The sequence below is a fragment of the Copadichromis virginalis genome, linkage group LG23, assembly GCF_057382275.1.
Source record: "Copadichromis virginalis isolate Kocher_CV1m ecotype Utaka linkage group LG23, C_Virginalis_male_GT1.1, whole genome shotgun sequence".
Classification (NCBI taxonomy): domain Eukaryota; kingdom Metazoa; phylum Chordata; class Actinopteri; order Cichliformes; family Cichlidae; genus Copadichromis; species Copadichromis virginalis.
The window spans coordinates 5,320,585-5,338,885 of NC_140639.1; the positions used below are offsets into that span (position 1 = coordinate 5,320,585).

At 41.3% G+C, this 18,301-nt stretch overlaps 1 protein-coding gene across 1 annotated transcript in view; it reads right to left on the bottom strand.

Annotated features, from left to right (window-relative positions):
- The window catches only part of fgf22 (fibroblast growth factor 22), a 29,496-nt gene extending 12,612 nt beyond the window's left edge, over positions 1 to 16,884 (bottom strand). The window contains exon 1 of the mRNA XM_085449210.1: positions 15,752 to 16,884. Within this exon, the coding sequence (XP_085305336.1) occupies positions 15,752 to 16,127 (376 nt within the window). The 5' untranslated portion in view covers positions 16,128 to 16,884. The remainder of the gene's footprint in view (positions 1 to 15,751) is intronic.
- Between the last annotated feature and the right edge of the window lie 1,417 nt (positions 16,885 to 18,301).

An 18,301-nucleotide genomic window follows, 5' to 3' on the forward strand; every position in this document is an offset into this window, starting at 1 on the left:
TGTCTTTAAATAGTCAGCCTGATTTTCACTGTCCTTTGTGGTTTTGCTGTTTCATTCTAGTTATTTCCCTGGCTAGGTCTTCCTCTCCCTCCTTGCTGGCCCCTTTGCAATGGGTCTCCGGACATGCATCATACCTATTAACTCTTACAGGGTTGGGATGATTTATTTCATCCTTTTACCGGCAGCTATAAGATATGTCTGCCCTGAGCTAAGCCGAGTGGGGTTGGGCTATTCGCACGCACAGTAAACATGAAAGGCAGTGACACACAAACACTGAGTTTGTAGGTTTTTAGTGTTTTTTCCCCCCGACAAGGGCTAGAAAGTAAATAAAAACCCTAAAAAAAATCTCTAACATACTGAGTAGATGAATTAGCCAACCCTCAGTCATATCATCCACCACATGTTAGTCAAAGAAGCGCATCCAGTATGCTGAAAACCTTGGCCTGAGATCTGATTCTGTTCCTTGAATGAGCTCAGACTGTCTGGAAGCCTGAACAGTGTTTCTCTTGCTTAGTTTAGCTTTGAATTCAGTCAGATGAAGTCATGAAGGCTTTGATCAAACCAAATTGAAAAAAAATACACAACTAAGATAACAGCAAAGGAAATAAGAAACAGGGTTACGTTTGCACCCTTTTTTTTACGCACTTGAACTTCTGCAGACGTAAACATGCTGTCAGTCTCTTAATTACTCAGCACACACGTATGCATGTGTGCTGTCATTTAAATATAACTGTATACAAAGGCCACTAACTCAGGGAAGTAGGACACAGCGAAACTGGTTTGCATGTGTGCTTTCTGTCCAAATACATTCCCTTGTATGTGGCCCATCCTGTCAAAAGAAAGAAAAAGGACGGTGGATAGAAAGAACAGGAAGAAAGGAGAGAAAAGACTTGCAGAGGGTTGCTCTTCCCTGCCCATGTATCACTTGCTTTCCCAAATTCCATTAAACTCTCAGGAGAGATGAGGGTTAAGATGAGACTGATAAGATTCTGTCTTTTAAAAAAAATTTCAGTCCATATTCAGTGCCTGGATCTTATTTTCAGCCGTGATTTTTCTACTACTACTACTACTGCTAAGAACAATACAGTATCCACATCTGAACCAAAGAGTAAAACAGTGAAATGTGGATTATTAAATATTAGGTCTCTCTCCTCCAAGTCTCTGTTAGTACATGACTTAATAATTGATCAACAAATCGATTTACTTTGCCTTACAGAAACCTGGTTGCAGCCGGATGTTCGTTTAAATGGATCAGCACTGTTGAGCCAACCATGCCTTTAATGTTAGCTAGTAATGACTTCATGAACTTCTTCACAAATAAAATTTTAATCATTAGAGAAAAAATTACCAATAATCACCCCACAGATGTAATATTATCTACAGCTACTCTTAGTACCATTGATGTTCATTTAGACTCTTTTTTTCCAATTGATCTTTCTCAGTTAACTTCAATAATTGCTTCCTCCAAACCAGGGGTGCCCAATCCCGGTCCTCGAGAGCTACTATCCTGCAGCTTTTAGATGCATCCCTACTCCAACACAGCTGAATCAAATGGTTTGATCTCTTCAGCATGCCATCATGTTTGGCAAATGCCTGATAACAAGCCATTCATTTGATTCAGGTGTGTGGGAACAAGGATGCATCTAAAAGCTGCAGGACGGTAGCTCTCGAGGACCGGGATTGGGCACCCCTGCTCCAAACCATCAACGTGTCTTTTAGACCCCATTCCTACAAAACTGCTCAAAGAAGTCCTGCCATTAATTAATGCTTCAATCTTAAATATGATCAACCTATCTCTAATAATCGGCTATGTACCACAGGCCTTCAAGCTGGCTGTAGTTAAACCTTTACTCAAAAAGCATCTCTAGACCCAGCAGTCTTAGCTAATTATTGGCCAATCTCCAACCTTCCTTTCATATCAAAAATCCTTGAAAGAGTAGTTGTCAAACAGCTAACAGATCATCTGCAGAGGAATGGTTTATTTGAAGAGTTTCAGTCAGGTTTCAGAGCTCATCACAGCACAGAAACAGCTTTAATTAAGGTTAGAAATGATCTTCTTATGGCCTCTGACAGTGGACTCATCTCTGTGCTTGTCCTGCTAGACCTTAGTGCAGCGTTTGATACTGTTGACCATAATATTCTCTTAGCGCGATTAGAGCACATTGTAGGTATTACAGGTACTGCACTGCAGTGGTTTATATCATTTCTATCCAATTTGTGCATGTAAATGGAGAGTCCTCTTCACACACTAAGGTCAATTATGGTGTTCCACAGGGTTCAGTGCTAGGACCAATTCTGTTTATGCTATACATGCTTCCCCTAGGCAGCATCATTAGAAGACATTTTCACTGCTATGCTGATGACACCCAGCTCTATCTGTCCATGAAGCCAGATAACACACACCAATTAGTTAAACTGCAGGAATGTCTTAAAGACATAAAGACCTGGATGGCCGCTAACTTTCTGCTTCTTAATTCAGATCAAACTGAGGTTATTGTACTCGGCCCTGAAAATCTTAGAAATATGGTATCTAACCAGATTCTTACTCTGGATGGCATTACCTTGGCTTCCAGTAACGCTGTGAGGAACCTTGGAGTCATTTTTGACCAGGACATGTCCTTCAACGCACATATTAAACAAATATGTAAGACTGCTTTCTTCCATTTGCGCAACATCTCTAAAATTAGAAATATCCTGTCTCAGAGTGACGCTGAAAAACTAGTTCATGCATTTATTACTTCCAGGCTGGATGACTGCAATTCATTATTATCAGGAAGTCCTAAAAACTCCCTGAAATGCCTTCAGTTAATCCAAAATGCTGCAGCAAGAGTCCTGACAGAGACTAGAAAGAGAGAGCATATTTCTCCTGTTTTGGCTTCCCTTCATTGGCTTCCTGTTAAATCCAGAATTGAATTCAAAATCCTGCTCCTCACATACAAGGTCTTAAATAATCAGGCCCCATCTTATCTTTATGACCTTGTAGTACCATATCACCCTATTAGAGCACTTCGCTCTCGCACTGCAGCCCTACTTGTTGTTCCTAGAGTATTTAAAAGTAGAATGGGAGGCAGAGCCTTCAGTTTTCAGGCCCCTCTTCTGTGGAACCAGCTTCCAGTTTGGATTCAGGAGACAGACACTATCTCTACTTTTAAGATTAGGCTTAAAACTTTCCTTTTTGCTAAAGCATATAGTTAGGGCTGGACCAGGTGACCCTGAATCCTCCCTTAGTTATGCTGCAATAGACGTAGGCTGCCGGGGGATTCCCATGATGCATTGAGTTTTTTCTTTTCCAGTCACCTTTCTCACTCACTGTGTGTTAATAGACTTCTCTGCATTGAATCATATCTGTTATTAATCTCTGTCTCTCTTCCACAGCATGTCTTTCATCCTCTCTTCCTTGTCTCACCCCAACCGGTCGCAGCAGATGGCCCCGCCCCTCCCTGAGCCTGGTTCTGCTGGAGGTTTCTTCCTGTTAAAAGGGAGTTTTTCCTTCCCACTGTCGTCAAAGTGCTTGCTCATAGGGGGTCATGTGATTGTTGGGTTTTTCTCTGTATCTATTATTGTACGATCTACTGTGCAATATAAAGCGCCTTGAGGTGACTGTTGTTGCGATTTGGCACTATATAAATAAAATTGAATTGAATTGAACTTCTATTCCTATTATTCTTATTATCATTATTATTATTGTTATTGCTTTTTTCTTAGCTTTTCACAGCCCTGCAGCAATAAATGAATCAGTTTGTGTATATTGCTAATTTTGCTGATTTCATCCACGACGACAAACATTAGAGCAGGTTACAGAGAAAATTCCAAAATTATTTGAAGTGCAGTCTTTCAAAGTTGTGTATAACCTGATGTTGTTGTGTTCAGGCAGGTTTTCAGGCCACTCTACCTCCCTGTCACACTGGCTACTGAGGGAGGTGTAAAGCCGAGCCGATCTACCTCTGTGCAAGCCAGTGCGCAGGTTTTCGGAGCCTGTGAACAAGCCGCATGGTGGTGATCTGCTGAAAGCTGACTCCCACACTCCCTCTGCCCCAGCCCCGGCCGCAAGGGGTGACATTCTCTCACACACAATCCAGAGACCGGTCCTCTTTCAGGACTCACACTCGGCCCAGTTACCCCCACCTTTTCATACGGTTGTGCTAGGAGAAGTACTCCAGGGATTAGCCTAGTCAGGTCTTTCAAAGGCCATTAGAGCAAATTACAGGTATCTTCTTACCAGTGCGCTGGGACAGGCCAGGTGAGGGGCGTAGAGGCCAAGCAGGAGTGCAGGGGTCAGCTTGGGACAAAAAGACAAGGCCACCCTGGGCCCCACTCTATCGGAGTGTCTCCTTGGCTCCACAAACTGGTAGACCTGCATCTATGAATGGCTCACTTGATGGGACCTCAGAGACATTGTCTCACGACCGTAACTTTAGCCTTTTTTTTCTTAGTACCCTCTACCCCCACATCTCACTCTCTCCCTGTTGAGTTTCCCATCTTTAAATTGATGTGGGCATGAGTTTGCCCAGATAAATGATCACACAAAATGACTACAAAACGCAAAATCTACATGACTTGAACCACGGTGGGTTAGTTGATACTCACCTTATCTACCGTGGTAGAAAGGATATAACCTGTATGCTGCAAACACAAATTGGTATGTGCATTACAAAAAGACCTGGCATCAGTTGAAATTGAATTTGAATAACATTAACTATTTCCACTTGAAAACTAAATTTAACTTGTAATGGCAACCACACAACCATTAATGTGTGGTCTGTCAATGTATCAGTATGCTGCAGGCGTCGTGAGACTGATTCTGTTGATAAAGTTGTAGAGATGGCCAAAGGGAGTTCCGCATCCTGCCATTTTCTCTAGACTACACACAGACACACACTCTCACCCACACATACATGCCTTTTGGCCTCTTTTGGCCACATACACATACACACATATGCCTCACCCTATCCCAACCGGTGGATGACAATCTAGTGGAAGAGCTGCGGAAGTGTTTCATTAGCCAATTACCGCTGGTAGATAAAGCCTGCGTTCCCACAGTCCGCAAGGTTGGGGGGTCAAATGTGACCAATTACCCTCCATCCCCTCACAGGACAGATTAGCCTGTCTGATTTATCCCCAGACAGACTGACCCAATACTCCAAAATCACCATCCACATCTGGATACGTTGTGCGTGTGTCACGGGAGGCAGCTGTATGTGTGTGCATGTGAACAATTTCACTCCTCATAAACATTGCTTCTACTCTTAATAAAACACTGGGCTCTTCTTTACCACACACTTCCGAGTCATTAGTGTGTCTAGAGGTTCTGTCAGCATGTCATCCATGGTTGTTATATCACTGAACACAAGCTTCCTTGGCCAAGCAAAGCTTTGATTGTATGTAATGGAACTTCAATCAGTTCATTAGGGATCCCCAGGATGCCGAATCAGACCCTACCAAACCCTAAATTTATAAGAGCAGATGGGGAGGCAAGCTATCCAGAAGAGGGTATACTAGAGGACGACTGGGAAGGTTTAGGTTAGTGGGGGTGGAGGCCTGCTGTAGTCAAACTGAGGGATTGGAGAGGTGAAAAAGGTTAACGAAGCCCACAGTGTGCACCACTCCTGTTCGTCTGTGCCTGTGTGGTACCAAGTGGCTGTAATCTCCGACCAGGAGGCATTCTCTTTAATCAGGGAGGGAGACCAGGGAGAGCAAACTGCCTCCAAATCATGCATCACATCCGTAACAAGCGGACGGCAGACTATCAAAGGCTTCACAGATAGTTATGAGCTGATCTGCCAGAGGTTTGTGACTCACAGCTTCTGAATTTTCCTGAACTTTAAGATACCCCAGGAGCGCAGCAGGGATGGCGGGATCCACGTTAAACTGAGGTCATCTACCCTGCTACTTAATAAATAACACTAAGCAGGTGAATTGCATCTGTGTCTTATATGGTTGGTTGTTCAGATTGGATTCAGTGGGTGTAAGCATACTCAGGGAAAGACATTGTTTTTGCTGGTTTCTACCCACATCTTTAGGATGCTCTGGTGAAAAAAGATATATAAAGATCACTGATAGTGGAACCAACCAAGCAGCTGCAGTCACTTTCAAATAGATTTAACCTTTGAATTTGAGTGAAAAAGTTTCTTCAACAAAATAAATAAAAACCCTGAGCTAAAAATGTGTGTGCAGGCAGGTATGATAAATGCAGCTTAATTGCTTAAACTTATTCAAAAAATGCATGCATTCGATATTAATGCCAGGTTGAAGTCAGTAACAACAAATTTCCCAATTTCAATTCAAAATCTAGGAAATAAATACAATTAGAAGACCTTTTCTGTATATTTCTTCATTTTTGAAGCTTAGAAATTAATTAAAGTATAAAAAACAAACAAACATCCTGAAGTTTTTATAGTATTTTTCATTGTGAATGCACAATACTTCATAAAGGGGGAACATCTGGCCATGAGAAGAACTGTGCACCCTGAATGTGCAACTGAATACAGTAATAATCTCCATCAAGCAAGCCTTCCTAATTTCAAAAATAGCTTCTCAGGATGGACCAGAAACTTGATCATGTTAAAAGAAAAGCAAAGTGGGAGATTAAACAGGTCCACTGAACGCTGGCCAGTGGCCAGTGCATGTTTTTGGTGCTTAACACATACTAACAACAGAAACAAATGTCTTGTCCTCTGCTGCAGCAAGTCTAATAAAATGAGAACAGTACTTACAAAGTTTAAAACCGAGAAACCTTTTTAATCTCAACAATCAATCCAAGATAACGCGAATCGTGATACATCGTTGGCTGGCATGTGTATATGGCAGTACTATATTATCAGTATTATTTTTAAATAACTGTCATTTAAATCCTACATAGTTTTTGCAGTTTTCCAGTCCAGCGCATTTGTTCAGTAGTAGGCTAAAAAATAAAGAAACCTGATTTAGTTTGGAGAGTACTGCCAGTTTTAGGTATGTGCATATGCAATTCAGGTGTGCAGTGAGTTTCCAGTGACTGAGCACCAGGACACAGAATATTCTCTGTGGCCTGAGCTTGCCCCATATTTATATTATTAAAATGAGAAGGGCATACAGGAGGTGACAAAAGGCACAAGAGTGAAATCAGGCAACCTGTCAGAGCTGTCACTTGCTCCACTGGCCAAAGGGCCCTGACCTCAATCCTATCCGTTGCAGGGGAGGAAAGGTGGAAATGGATACAGCTGGAGAGAGACGGTGACAGGTAGGAAAGGCCGGCAGTCAAAAAAAGAATAGTGAAAGTATGCTTTTATCGATATGTACAGACTGACATTCATATGTATTGAGTTTCACATGCATATGGATATTTTTGCTCAGCTTTGGACAACTGCAGAACAAAAAAATAAAAAACATTGAGCTCTGAAAATTCAGCCCATTCGTCCCTGTTTTTTAAAAGTAGGTCTAAAATAACATGGCAAGGAGAACGATGGTGCAAAGATCCAAGAGCTATAGAAAAGATGCATGATGTTGACTATGCTGTTTCAGCTATAGCACTGCAATGCTTTGTACCACCTTCTGTGTTCTAATGAGGACGTGGCCTTTCAGATGAGAAAAACACCCACGTGCACGCAAGCTCGCACATGTCAGTGTGCATGCAAACACAGAAACATGCATGCGTCTGAACTGAGTACAAGGTAAGGTCTGGTTCATATTAACCATTAGGGAACGGAAACGCACATCTTTTTCAGCTTAGGGTCCACTTCATGCTCCTGCAGTGGCACACGTATAAACACAGGCACATGCGTTGGGAACGTACACGCACATTCAAGGAGCTGACATGATATTCACATCCTGCCCATGTTCATTTAGTGAAATGGCCTCAGAGATAAAAAGCAGGTATGGGTTGTTTGTAATGCAGTTCAGACAAGACTGCATGGTCTCAGGATGTTGGAATGCACAGACTGAACCAGAGTTGCTGTTTTTAGTCTCTCACATTTACATTAATTATCCTGCTACTACTTTCAGGAAACAAACTTAGAACACAATTATTCAGTCCAGCTAGTTGAATCTAATTCAGTTCAATTCAGTTTTATTTGGGCCAAATAACAACAACAACTGCCTCAATATGTGCTGTATTGTAAGTATATTGTAAGCAGAGATGGGCATGTAATCCGATTACTTTTTCAAGTAACGAGTAAAGTAAGGGATTACTAATGCAAAAACGGTAATTAGATTACCGTTACTTTCCCGTAGGAACGCTGCGTTACTGCGTTACTAAAACCGTGATTTTTTTGCAAGAATGTCTCATGACAGTGACGTAAGCAAGTGCGATGTTCGTGGCAACAGCTGTGTGCAGATCAACAATGGATCATATATCGAGTGTGGGAGAGAGTATGAGGTGCAGCGTTTAAAGCGTGGAAGTACTGAGCTTATTTTGAGTTTGATTCCGTAAAAAGTGACAAAAACATTAGCATCCGTTGTGCGTGGGAAGAAAACTTATTTTTACAGCGAAAAAAACCCTAAACTTCCAAGCAAGCACCTAGTGCGCTATGACGTAATGGGAAACTCACAGAGAAACTGCTGTATCCTTCCACTGACCGCTGCGGGACACCTGCACCAGGGTAAACCTCCGCCTACCGTACTCCTGCTTTACAGGTAAAAATAGAGCAACAGGACCGCTAGTCTGTGACTTTATTTATTTTCTGCTGTGTTTTACTTGCATCTATTTGAAAGAGTGAGTGTAAACACACACAAAAAAATATTTTATGTGCTGGAATGTGCAGAAAATAGGTTTAAATGTTAAACTAATTTATTCCAGTCAGAGAATGTTGCATATAATTAAATTTTTGCTTGATGCATAAAGTTAAAAGATTAAAACTGATAAAACAAGTTTTAAAAAGGGACTTTTCCATTTGATTACATTTTGTATGATGGATTATGCAGAAAAAGTAGAATTGGGCTGAAAGATCTATCGCTTTATCACCTATTCAGGTTGTAAATTGTGTTTTTAAAAAGTAACTAAGTAATTAATTACTTTTGAAAATAAGTAATCAGTAAAGTAACGGGATTACTTTTTTGGGGAAGTAATTAGTAATTAGTTACTGATTACTTTTTCAAGTAACTTGACCAACACTGATTGTAAGTATGGTGAAAATAGCCCTAAGGTAACCTCTTTGCCTCAGTTTTTTGAATATATCTTACATATTATTGCATTATTTTGAACCAAATATCGTTAAAATGCAGTAAAACCTTTTTGATTTTATAGATTTTTCTCCTTTAAGGTCCAATCCAGCTGCAAGTTATATTATATGCATTTCTACATTTGGTTCCAAATTTGGTAATCCCCTTAACATTCACCATCCAAAGCCAGTTTTAACAGTGCGATTTTATTTAAATAAGCATTACATTTTTAAGAGTTCTTTGCCTGACTGTAGACTTTTAGTCAGGCATAAAGTTTCTTAACATAATCTTAAATTGCCCAGAAAACATGACACAACATCATGATAAAGAATGTTGACTTATTAATGTTGACTTTCTAATAACTTTTAGCACTGATGTAACTGCGATTAGCCCGTAGTAGACGCAAGGTGTGTGATTGTCATTCTGCAGTCGTACACAAAATCACACACGTTATGACTTAATTGCCTAACAGCATGTCAATATTTTGCCACACAGGCTGATAGGCAGGCTTTGGTTGATCTGTTTATGTTTGTGAGAGAGATTAAAATCTGCACGCGCTAGAGCTTCCACGTGTTCTTGTAACTTATATGGTAGAGAAGCCCCAGATTCACCTGAAAGTCACCTCAGAGAATAGCCTCTGGTTTTATAGCCTCCTATTGCGCTCTCTTATGATAAAACTTTACAGAGAGGCATATGTGCTTTAAGGGTAACAGGTGCATTGCATTCCTAGTGCAATTCTTCCAGTAATTTTAGGTTAAATTCAAACACCTTTAAACTCTTGTAGCTGTAGTCAGTCAGCCATGACTGTATTTAGGGATGCCAAGTTGTTTCTTTTCCCCCCCATCTACAGCAGGGGTTCTCTTTCAGCTTCTTTATTCCTGGGCCAGTGGTTAAACGCCGTCCAAGACATGATGTCTGGCTCAGTTCAAGCGGCGAGGTGAGAGGCTTTATTGGAAGGGTCAAAATGTCTTGGTCTATCTAAGGTTGAGGCAAGACCGCTTTCCTCTGTCTCAGTGGGCTGATTACGTCAGTGCACGTGTGTGTGCATGTGTACGATTCGAGATGTAAGTGGCAGCTGCTCCTTCATGAATATTTCCTTTGGTGAATGATTTCAAACATGTGGTGCTGCATGAGTAAGGCTAGCTAGTCGTCTGTTCCCAGCTGATTTCATTAATATGTTTTACACCTTCCACAAAAAGCTCTTACTGTAATAAGAGCACTAATGTGCTCACATTGAGGAAAAGGCCATATTTTTCACTCTAAAAATGAAGAGCTTGGCTGTGAACATGTTCAGATTTGCGTTGCTCTACTGGCAATAATTGTTGCTCGTTACACTGATGTTTAAAGCACCTAAATCATAGTGTAGCTTTTGGAAAGCAACAAGTCTCCTTATGCGAAGGGGATGAAAAGTAATGCAAAAACTACTCATCCTCCATGGCCCAATTAATATTTATAGAATAGCTAGTCTTGGTCTACTATGGACCTTAATACTTTTCTGGTAAAACCATTTGGATATTGATGTATTTCTATCTTGCTATCAAGTCATTCTCTGCTTTTTACAAACTTAAGGAGCACGTCTTCAGTCAATGGTGTCAAGGTTCAAGCTGTTGGTTGCTGGAACTGTGAAGTCTTCCCTTTTGTGTTACCTTCACACCCACAGGATGTCCATAGCTGTGCGATGTTATAAAGGACTCGGTTGTCAGTGCCAAAGTCAGACTCTATAAACCTGCTGATGAACCCCGTAAACCCCAGAGAGGAGCTGGAGCCAGACTACTAAAGGTTGTTAGCTACTAATTGCTACATTTCTAGGGCCCATTCAAGACATCAAACCCATGTGGCAGAAACCAGGGATGCTCTGCTAATTAGCCTGACACTGACACTCTTGTCCTCCAATGTTCCCAGGACAGTGATAGTCTGTAAATTTGTATGAAGGATTTTAACATGCCTGTTAAACATAAACGTGTATCTGTGATGTTTTATGTGGGGTATTTTTGTCTCTTAATAACACAAACCACAATTTAAGTACTGATTTCATTTTTTTTTCTCAGACAAGCTGTGGACGTGCCTTTACAGTGAAGACTGGGGGGTTAATGCATGATTCGTGGGATTTTACCCTCCTATTGGCATCCAAAATGTCCACGAATCCCTTCTCAGTTGAGACAACCCAGAGGAAACCTTAATGCCTAATGAGCAACGGGAAGCGCTCCAGCACTCTTCTAGCCTTTAATTTCCACCTCAATACTAAGCAGAGCACGCCCCAGCCCTTCTCCTAGCCTCATTAACATGTGTATTCTTCCAATTCAAAACACCAAAGTACTTCCTTCAGCCAGGTGCTTCCCCCTTTGGCCCCTCCAGCCTTGGTGCTGTTGATCCAGTCACACATCCCCGTCTGAGCTATAGCAGAATTAATGGTGAGTCATGGTGAGGTTAAAAAAAAGGCCAGGGTAGAATAACCCTCTTTCCACCTTTAAAATGGCAGACAGCACAGAACAGACATTTTGTAAAATCTGTTGTTTAGTGACATTGTCCCCAAAGTAAAACGTGGGTCGATGATGAACATTGGTATTTTTAAATTGCCTGATGCTTTGTTTTGCCATTGCTTTAAAGCGCTATGCATGCGTAGTCAACTAGGGCTTTAGTATGTCACAAATGAGTAGCAGTATAGCACATGACTATATACAAGTGAGACTTAAACAATTAAAATTTGTGTATGTGAAAATATCTGTGCTAAGACGTGCATGACAATGTAAATAAAAACAAATGTTGTTTCACAAACTACTTCTCTGTAAAATGCAATAAATTGAGTTTTACAGTTAAAAAATAAAGATAAATTTTTTTTTGCTCCTACTCCACATCCTTTTTTGACATTGTCCATCTTAAAAAAACAAAAAAACAAAAATATTGTCTTTGCAAGACTGTCCGCCACACTTGTCTTGTCCTTTTATGATTTTAAAATTCAAGTCAGTCTCTCTTTTGTGAGTGACAGTTTCCCCTGTGTATGAAAACTTTTAATAATTTCCACAACATATTTCAGTTGGGTGGAAGGTTTTCACCCCATGGTTTTGCTCCAAGTCAAATACACCCATGAACTTGGAAAACTTTCACATCAAACAGTAACATGTTGCACACCAAGGGAAATTTAGTAAATACATCACACCCCGGCTGCGAGAGCTGAGAGGCTATAGAGGCAAAATTAAGCTAGTCTGGCCACAGTGACTTTTTGCAGTTGTAGCGGTGTCACTTTATGAACTGGCTGATGCTACTGGAGGCCGACCAAGTGTTTGATGATTGTAGCCACACACATTTAGTCCATCTATTTAAAATATGAGGAAAAAATTAAAACATGCAATAAAATATATACAGGGTGGCTTGCCAAAAAAGATTTTGTAAATAGATCACAGACTTGACAATTACAATTACAAGTAGCCTTCATTTGTTAATTAAACTGGACTTTAATAATTACATATGCTGTATTAATACACTAGGCGCCTATAACTATTGTAATTGATCACAAACCAGTTGCCGGGTGTGTCTGCGCAGCTGTTGTGCTTCAGGACAGTCTAATTAGCAGGCTACGATCAGTAGCCCATGACAGGATATGATGTGTACCTGCCTCTGAAGCTTTTGTAAACACTTGGGTGTGTTTTTCCCTCTAGATCATTTTCTGCTTTACCATAGTTCAAAAGAAAAACATGTTGTCACCCTCCCTTCTGGTCTCTCAAAGGACTGCACTTTGACTCTTCGTGCGGCTGTTTCAAGTTATTTTTAGTAACACTTATAATCTTTTTTTATTATATGTGGAACTATAATTGGAGCATGTAGGTTGACAGGATGTACTCAGATCATAGCAAGATAATTTATCTTGATTTGTCTCTAGTTTGATTAACAAATATAGCCGATAATTTACAACTTCCCTGACTGAAAAAAAAAAAAAACTTGAGGAAATTTTGTGGATGGAGTCTACTGTTTTTGTTTTAGTGTGATTTTTCTGTGTATTTCCACACTCATACTCACATGAAATAATTCTTTTTGATTTTGATTTTATTTTTTGGGGGGGGGGCTCATAACTGATATATATTCAGGCTGTTTAGTCTGCTTCTACATAGTCGTACAAAAAGAGAATTAAAACTGTCCTTCAACTACAAGGCTGTTTTAATGACTTGATAATTGACTTTAGGCTCTTTATGTCACACTCATAAGTCGTTCATCATGAATTAAAACTGAAGACTGTAAAATAAAAACAGGTTTATTTGCCACATACGTGTTTTGTATTCTTTATCTCCCTTCAGCCCCGTCCAGCTGTCTCATCCTTTAAATCCTCGAGCCCTTTAAGTTTGCATGTCTCCCACTTGCCCCTTCCCTCAGCTGTTCCATGCCCCTACTCCACTGGGATTGATACAATATTTTCCAGCCTCAATTAGCAGCGAGTCTGTTGACTAATTCCAACTGTTTTTGCACCTGAGAGTTGTGAGCTGGGGCTGGAAAAACTGAGGTTGGTGAGGCGGAGGTGAGGGACGGTGCTTGGGTGTAGCAGGCAAAGCTGTCGGGGCAGCAGAGCTGTGTCGACAAGAGTGTAAGGGCAAACCAGAGGACAGAGTGCGGAGCAGGTGGAGGATGGGGCTAAGACTAGCACTAGGAAACGCTATAGGTTACACAAGTATATTAAAGGCAGAATTAGTACTGGGTCTCTCGGTATTGGTCTCTGTAAGGATCTATGTGTTTTTGCAAGTAGATTCCCACAAGCTACATCATATATATTACACTATTTTTAAATCAGATGGAAAAAATATATCTCAATTTATTAGAAATCTTAAAAAAAGATTAATAATGCATTGTCTTTCATGTCTAGTACCTGATTTACGTCATTTACCATGTATAACTTTCTACTTGTTCTGCCTCCAGTCTATAGCATAGTGAAATTCTCTTGCTCAGGACACTTACAGTTTAATTTCAAGGTCTCTGCAAGAGTAACAGTGCTCTTAAACAGAAAAGGAGATCTCAAAATGGTCTTAAACCAGATCTGTCCCAGTGTGAGTTGCAACCACAGGCTGACCACAAGGTTCATTTTGTTAAATCTAAGGCAAAGCCTACATGACCGCTGGTTTGGCACGGTGCTCAGCTCAGGGTGCAGAACACACCCTCATTCTGTGTGAGTGCCGAAAGAACCGTTCTTTCCACCAAAGGAAATGAGAGGATGATGGCTAAAGTGTATGAGGACATTACATCTAAGGGGACTGTACTTTTTCATTAATGGCTACTACAGCCTCCTAAGAGTAAATGACCCAATTGGCAAAAAGTAAAAAAGCATACATTTCACAATCAATTTTGCTGTTTTAAGACATTTTAAATGTCAATTTCTTCTTTTTGCCAAATGTCTTTCAGTCCTTCGGCATGACTTCTGTCAAACTGTCAAATACAAGCAAAGTTTGGGAGTAGTATTTTGTTATGGTAGCTGACATTTATTACCACTAATGTGAAAGAATAATGTCCCAACTTGGATATGCCCACGGGTCCAAATTTAACACAGTAATAATTCATCTCAATTTGAATTTATACCAGTGTGTGTGGCTTTTAAAGGTTCTGCCAGGTGACTAATCCCGACAGGTTAACAAATGTCATCCAGTCTGCCGCTTGGAGATCACTGAAATGGTGGCAACAGACTGACTGGCTTGTTAGCTGGACGCAGCAGCTGTTCTCCCCCAGTAGCTGTATGGAAAAACTCTGACTCACCCCCTTGTATAAAAAGGCATTAAGAACCAAACACATAAATATTACAGTCAAAGGCAAAAATGTCTCTAAGAGCTGTCCAATAAGTCAGTCAGCCAGTGACTAATGGAGAGGAAGGTCAGATCATGACCAGAATCAGTTCATCTGACCTGGTCAAGTAATGGTGGTTAAGAAACCATCACTGCATGAACAAGGTTTTCTCAAGTGTCCACAAAGCATAGATTGTCCGACAGATTACAAACTGAACGACACAGATCTGTCTGAATATGCCCGTTCAGTTGAGTTTATCTTGTTTAACTCGTCAGACATAATGTGGGTTTCGGGGCAAAGCCACACTGCTAGAGAATTTTACATGAAATTCCTACTTGCATGCACACCCACAGAAAGCCATATAAAATCACAATAAAGCGCTTTGAGTGCTCAGATAGAGTAGAAAAGCGCTATATAAGGACCAGTCCATTTACCATTTACCAACAGAGCAGATGAACTGTGAAGATTACAAATTGGTCTGTGTTGGAAAAAAGTGTTTCAGAAATGTGTTTCAGTATGACTGATGCATTTTCACCACAGTTTTGACAGGTTAATTCCCAGTGAAAGGGAAACTTTTTTTTTTCCAAGACCACTTTGTCTTTCCTCAGTGCCTGCTGTCCCACGAGGGGTCTAAACCATCTCTAGGTTATTCCCTTCCTACCTAGCAACGCTTCCGCCCTGCTCTAAACAACGCAACACAAATTGCTCAGCAGTGATATGACTAAGGGATATCCCCATAAACAGCTGTAAAAGTGAACAGATAAGAAAGTTCAGCCATAAAAATAAATCCGAAAACGTCACAGGGCATCCTCCCTCTGACACAAATTTCAGATATGCAACTTTTTCTCACTTTACTTACTGTCAGCGTAGTTTTTACGTCGAGTGCCGTCCACCTTGCCGGTTTTGTCAATGCAGAGGAAGAACTTGTTGGCAGAGTAAAGTCGCCGAAGTCGGACGTCACCCTCTAAGTGATTATAACTGCGCGTGTGCCTTTCCAGTGTCCATGAACAGTTGATTCCGCTTGCGAGCACCTGAAGGGGTTCATGCCCTACTCGAGGAGGACAGGCCCCCGTGACAGTACCAGCGGTGACCAAGAGCACGGTGAAGCATGCCAGGCAGAGTGAGGCTGCACTAGGCAGGGGGAAATGTGGACCGGCAGAGGCTGCAGTTGTAGCGGTGGTGCTGAGGGCAGCTTCAGGACAGAAATTAACTGCGGACGCCGTCCATCTGCACATGGTGGGTCAGACTCCCAAGGTGCACCTTGTGCAAGCTGTAGGCATGCTGATGATCAGGAGAAGTCCCTGTGGAGGGAGAGAAGGAAGGGAAGCGGCACTTACAGCAAATCCTCTGGATGTCACAGCCAGTCTCCACTTTGAGCTGAAAGCGGGCCTTCCTTCCTACAGAATCAGTTTTGCCAGAGTTCCTCCAGTTGTCATCTTCAGTTGTGTTTTTTTTATTCTTTTTTTCTCCTCCTTTAACAAAGTGTCGCAATTTAACAAATCCAGTTTTTTGAAGTTCCTCCTTGATGCTGCTCCTTGCTTGTTTGTCGTCTCTTCCTTTGACTGAAGTCTTCTTCACTGGTCCATAATTAAAGTCCTGGGCTCTATGAGGATTCACATACGTGTGTTTGAATGAGTGAGTGTAAATGTACAAGTGTGTTTCTGTGCCAGTTTAAGCATGTGTGCGTGCACCTTGCAATGCTCTGCTGTTTCCAGCTGGGTAGGAACAAGTTGCCTGTCTGAATTGCTGACCCGTGGCAGAGAAAGAGTTGACTACTTCTAGTGTGTGTGTGTGTGTGTGTGTGTGTGTGTGTGTGCGTGTGTGTATGTGATACTGAGAGAGAAAGAGTGAGTGAGAAAGAGAGGGAGTGAGTATGGGAGGTGTTTGTGACAGAGAGAGGCAGCGAGAGTGTGTCTGTGTGTGTCAGAGTCTGCGAGCACAGGGCAGCGAAGCAGTGAGGCAAGCGAAGCCACGCTCTGCTGTGTGCAGTCAGTCAGTCCTCTCTTCTGTGAAGGCAGCGGCTCAGTTGTCCTGCATTTTATCCTGGGCAGGGCCAGGAGAAGGGTGGGGGGATGGGGCCACTGCACTCATTCATAACCATTTCAAACAAATGAGAAGCCTTACATCAAACACCATCCTCATTTTAATCTCTTACAGAAAACTTTGCTCTGTGAGAAATAGGTAGTTTGCCTTTAAACTTGAGGATTTTTTCTGCTTTTTGTGGTTACAGACACCTGGAGAGGTTCAAACTGTCTTTCAAGATGTGAACGGTGAGAGTCAAATCAGCTCGATTGCTGTTCAGTTAAACCTTTTTTGACACTTTCACTCTGCACATGGGGCAAATTAAGGGAGCCTTCCCCCCTTTTTTTAATGGTTGCTGGTTTGAATCATCAAGCAGTCAGAAACACAGAGCAGGTTGTGAGTGTTGGTAGACCTAGTCCAGATGAAGTCTGAGAGTCTTTCTGATCACCTTTGTTAATATTTCAATGGAACGGCGTCTCTGATCTTTACCATTTAATTTGGCAGAGCAGGATGGAAATGAAGAACACCTTTTTTTTGTGAGTTCACCCACTTGTCTGTTTTTAGAGGCTGTGTAATAAGCCTGATTAGATCAAGGTAAACGAGCACAGTCAATGCGTTATTTTATTAAAATTTTTAACAATATAAAGAAAACTAACAAAAACCTCTTGAATAGTTTTGAAATTTATGGAAAATTTTGTCATTTTGGTAAAAAGATTCACTTCCTTTCTTCTTTTCTTTAATCTTTATGGTGAATATAACATAGAGCCAGCAGCCAGGAACAACTAATGCGATTCAAAAGTATGCGTAAGAGCGTAGAACACAAGATGAAAAAAATTACCAATTAGCTTTGCCACTCATCTCCTTTTCTTTATTTGGGTCCTCGTTTCAATTAGCACCCTGACCTGAGGCCACACTTGTCCAGTGCTGGAGGTGTTTCCGAGGGCTTCACGTTCACAAGTGGGACAGTCACTTCACACTCTGTGGGCTTTTTGACTGCTGCTAGAGACTTGAGCCCTTTTTGCATGGCCACAGTTTGCCCCAGCTTTCAGGGTTTCATATTAGGTCATAGTACCTGGTACTGACCAGGTACTAAAATAGTAAACCGACATTTTTGAAACCCAGTAATGAGGGAAATGTCTACAAAAAACAATGTTGTGGTCCCCGAGTCTGACAAGAAGCCACAGACCGAGCAGCAGGTATATCATTGCCTGGATGTCCAGCTTTGTTGTAGCGTTCTGTCACATACTAATTACGCTCAACTTTTAATCCCAGATCGCTCAAACCATTCCTATACATGCCATTGTGATCTTGAACTTGGTGCCTGCCAGCCTCCATGTAAAGACTAGTTTCAGCATAAATCTAAAAACGTTGCTTCCATTTCTCTTCA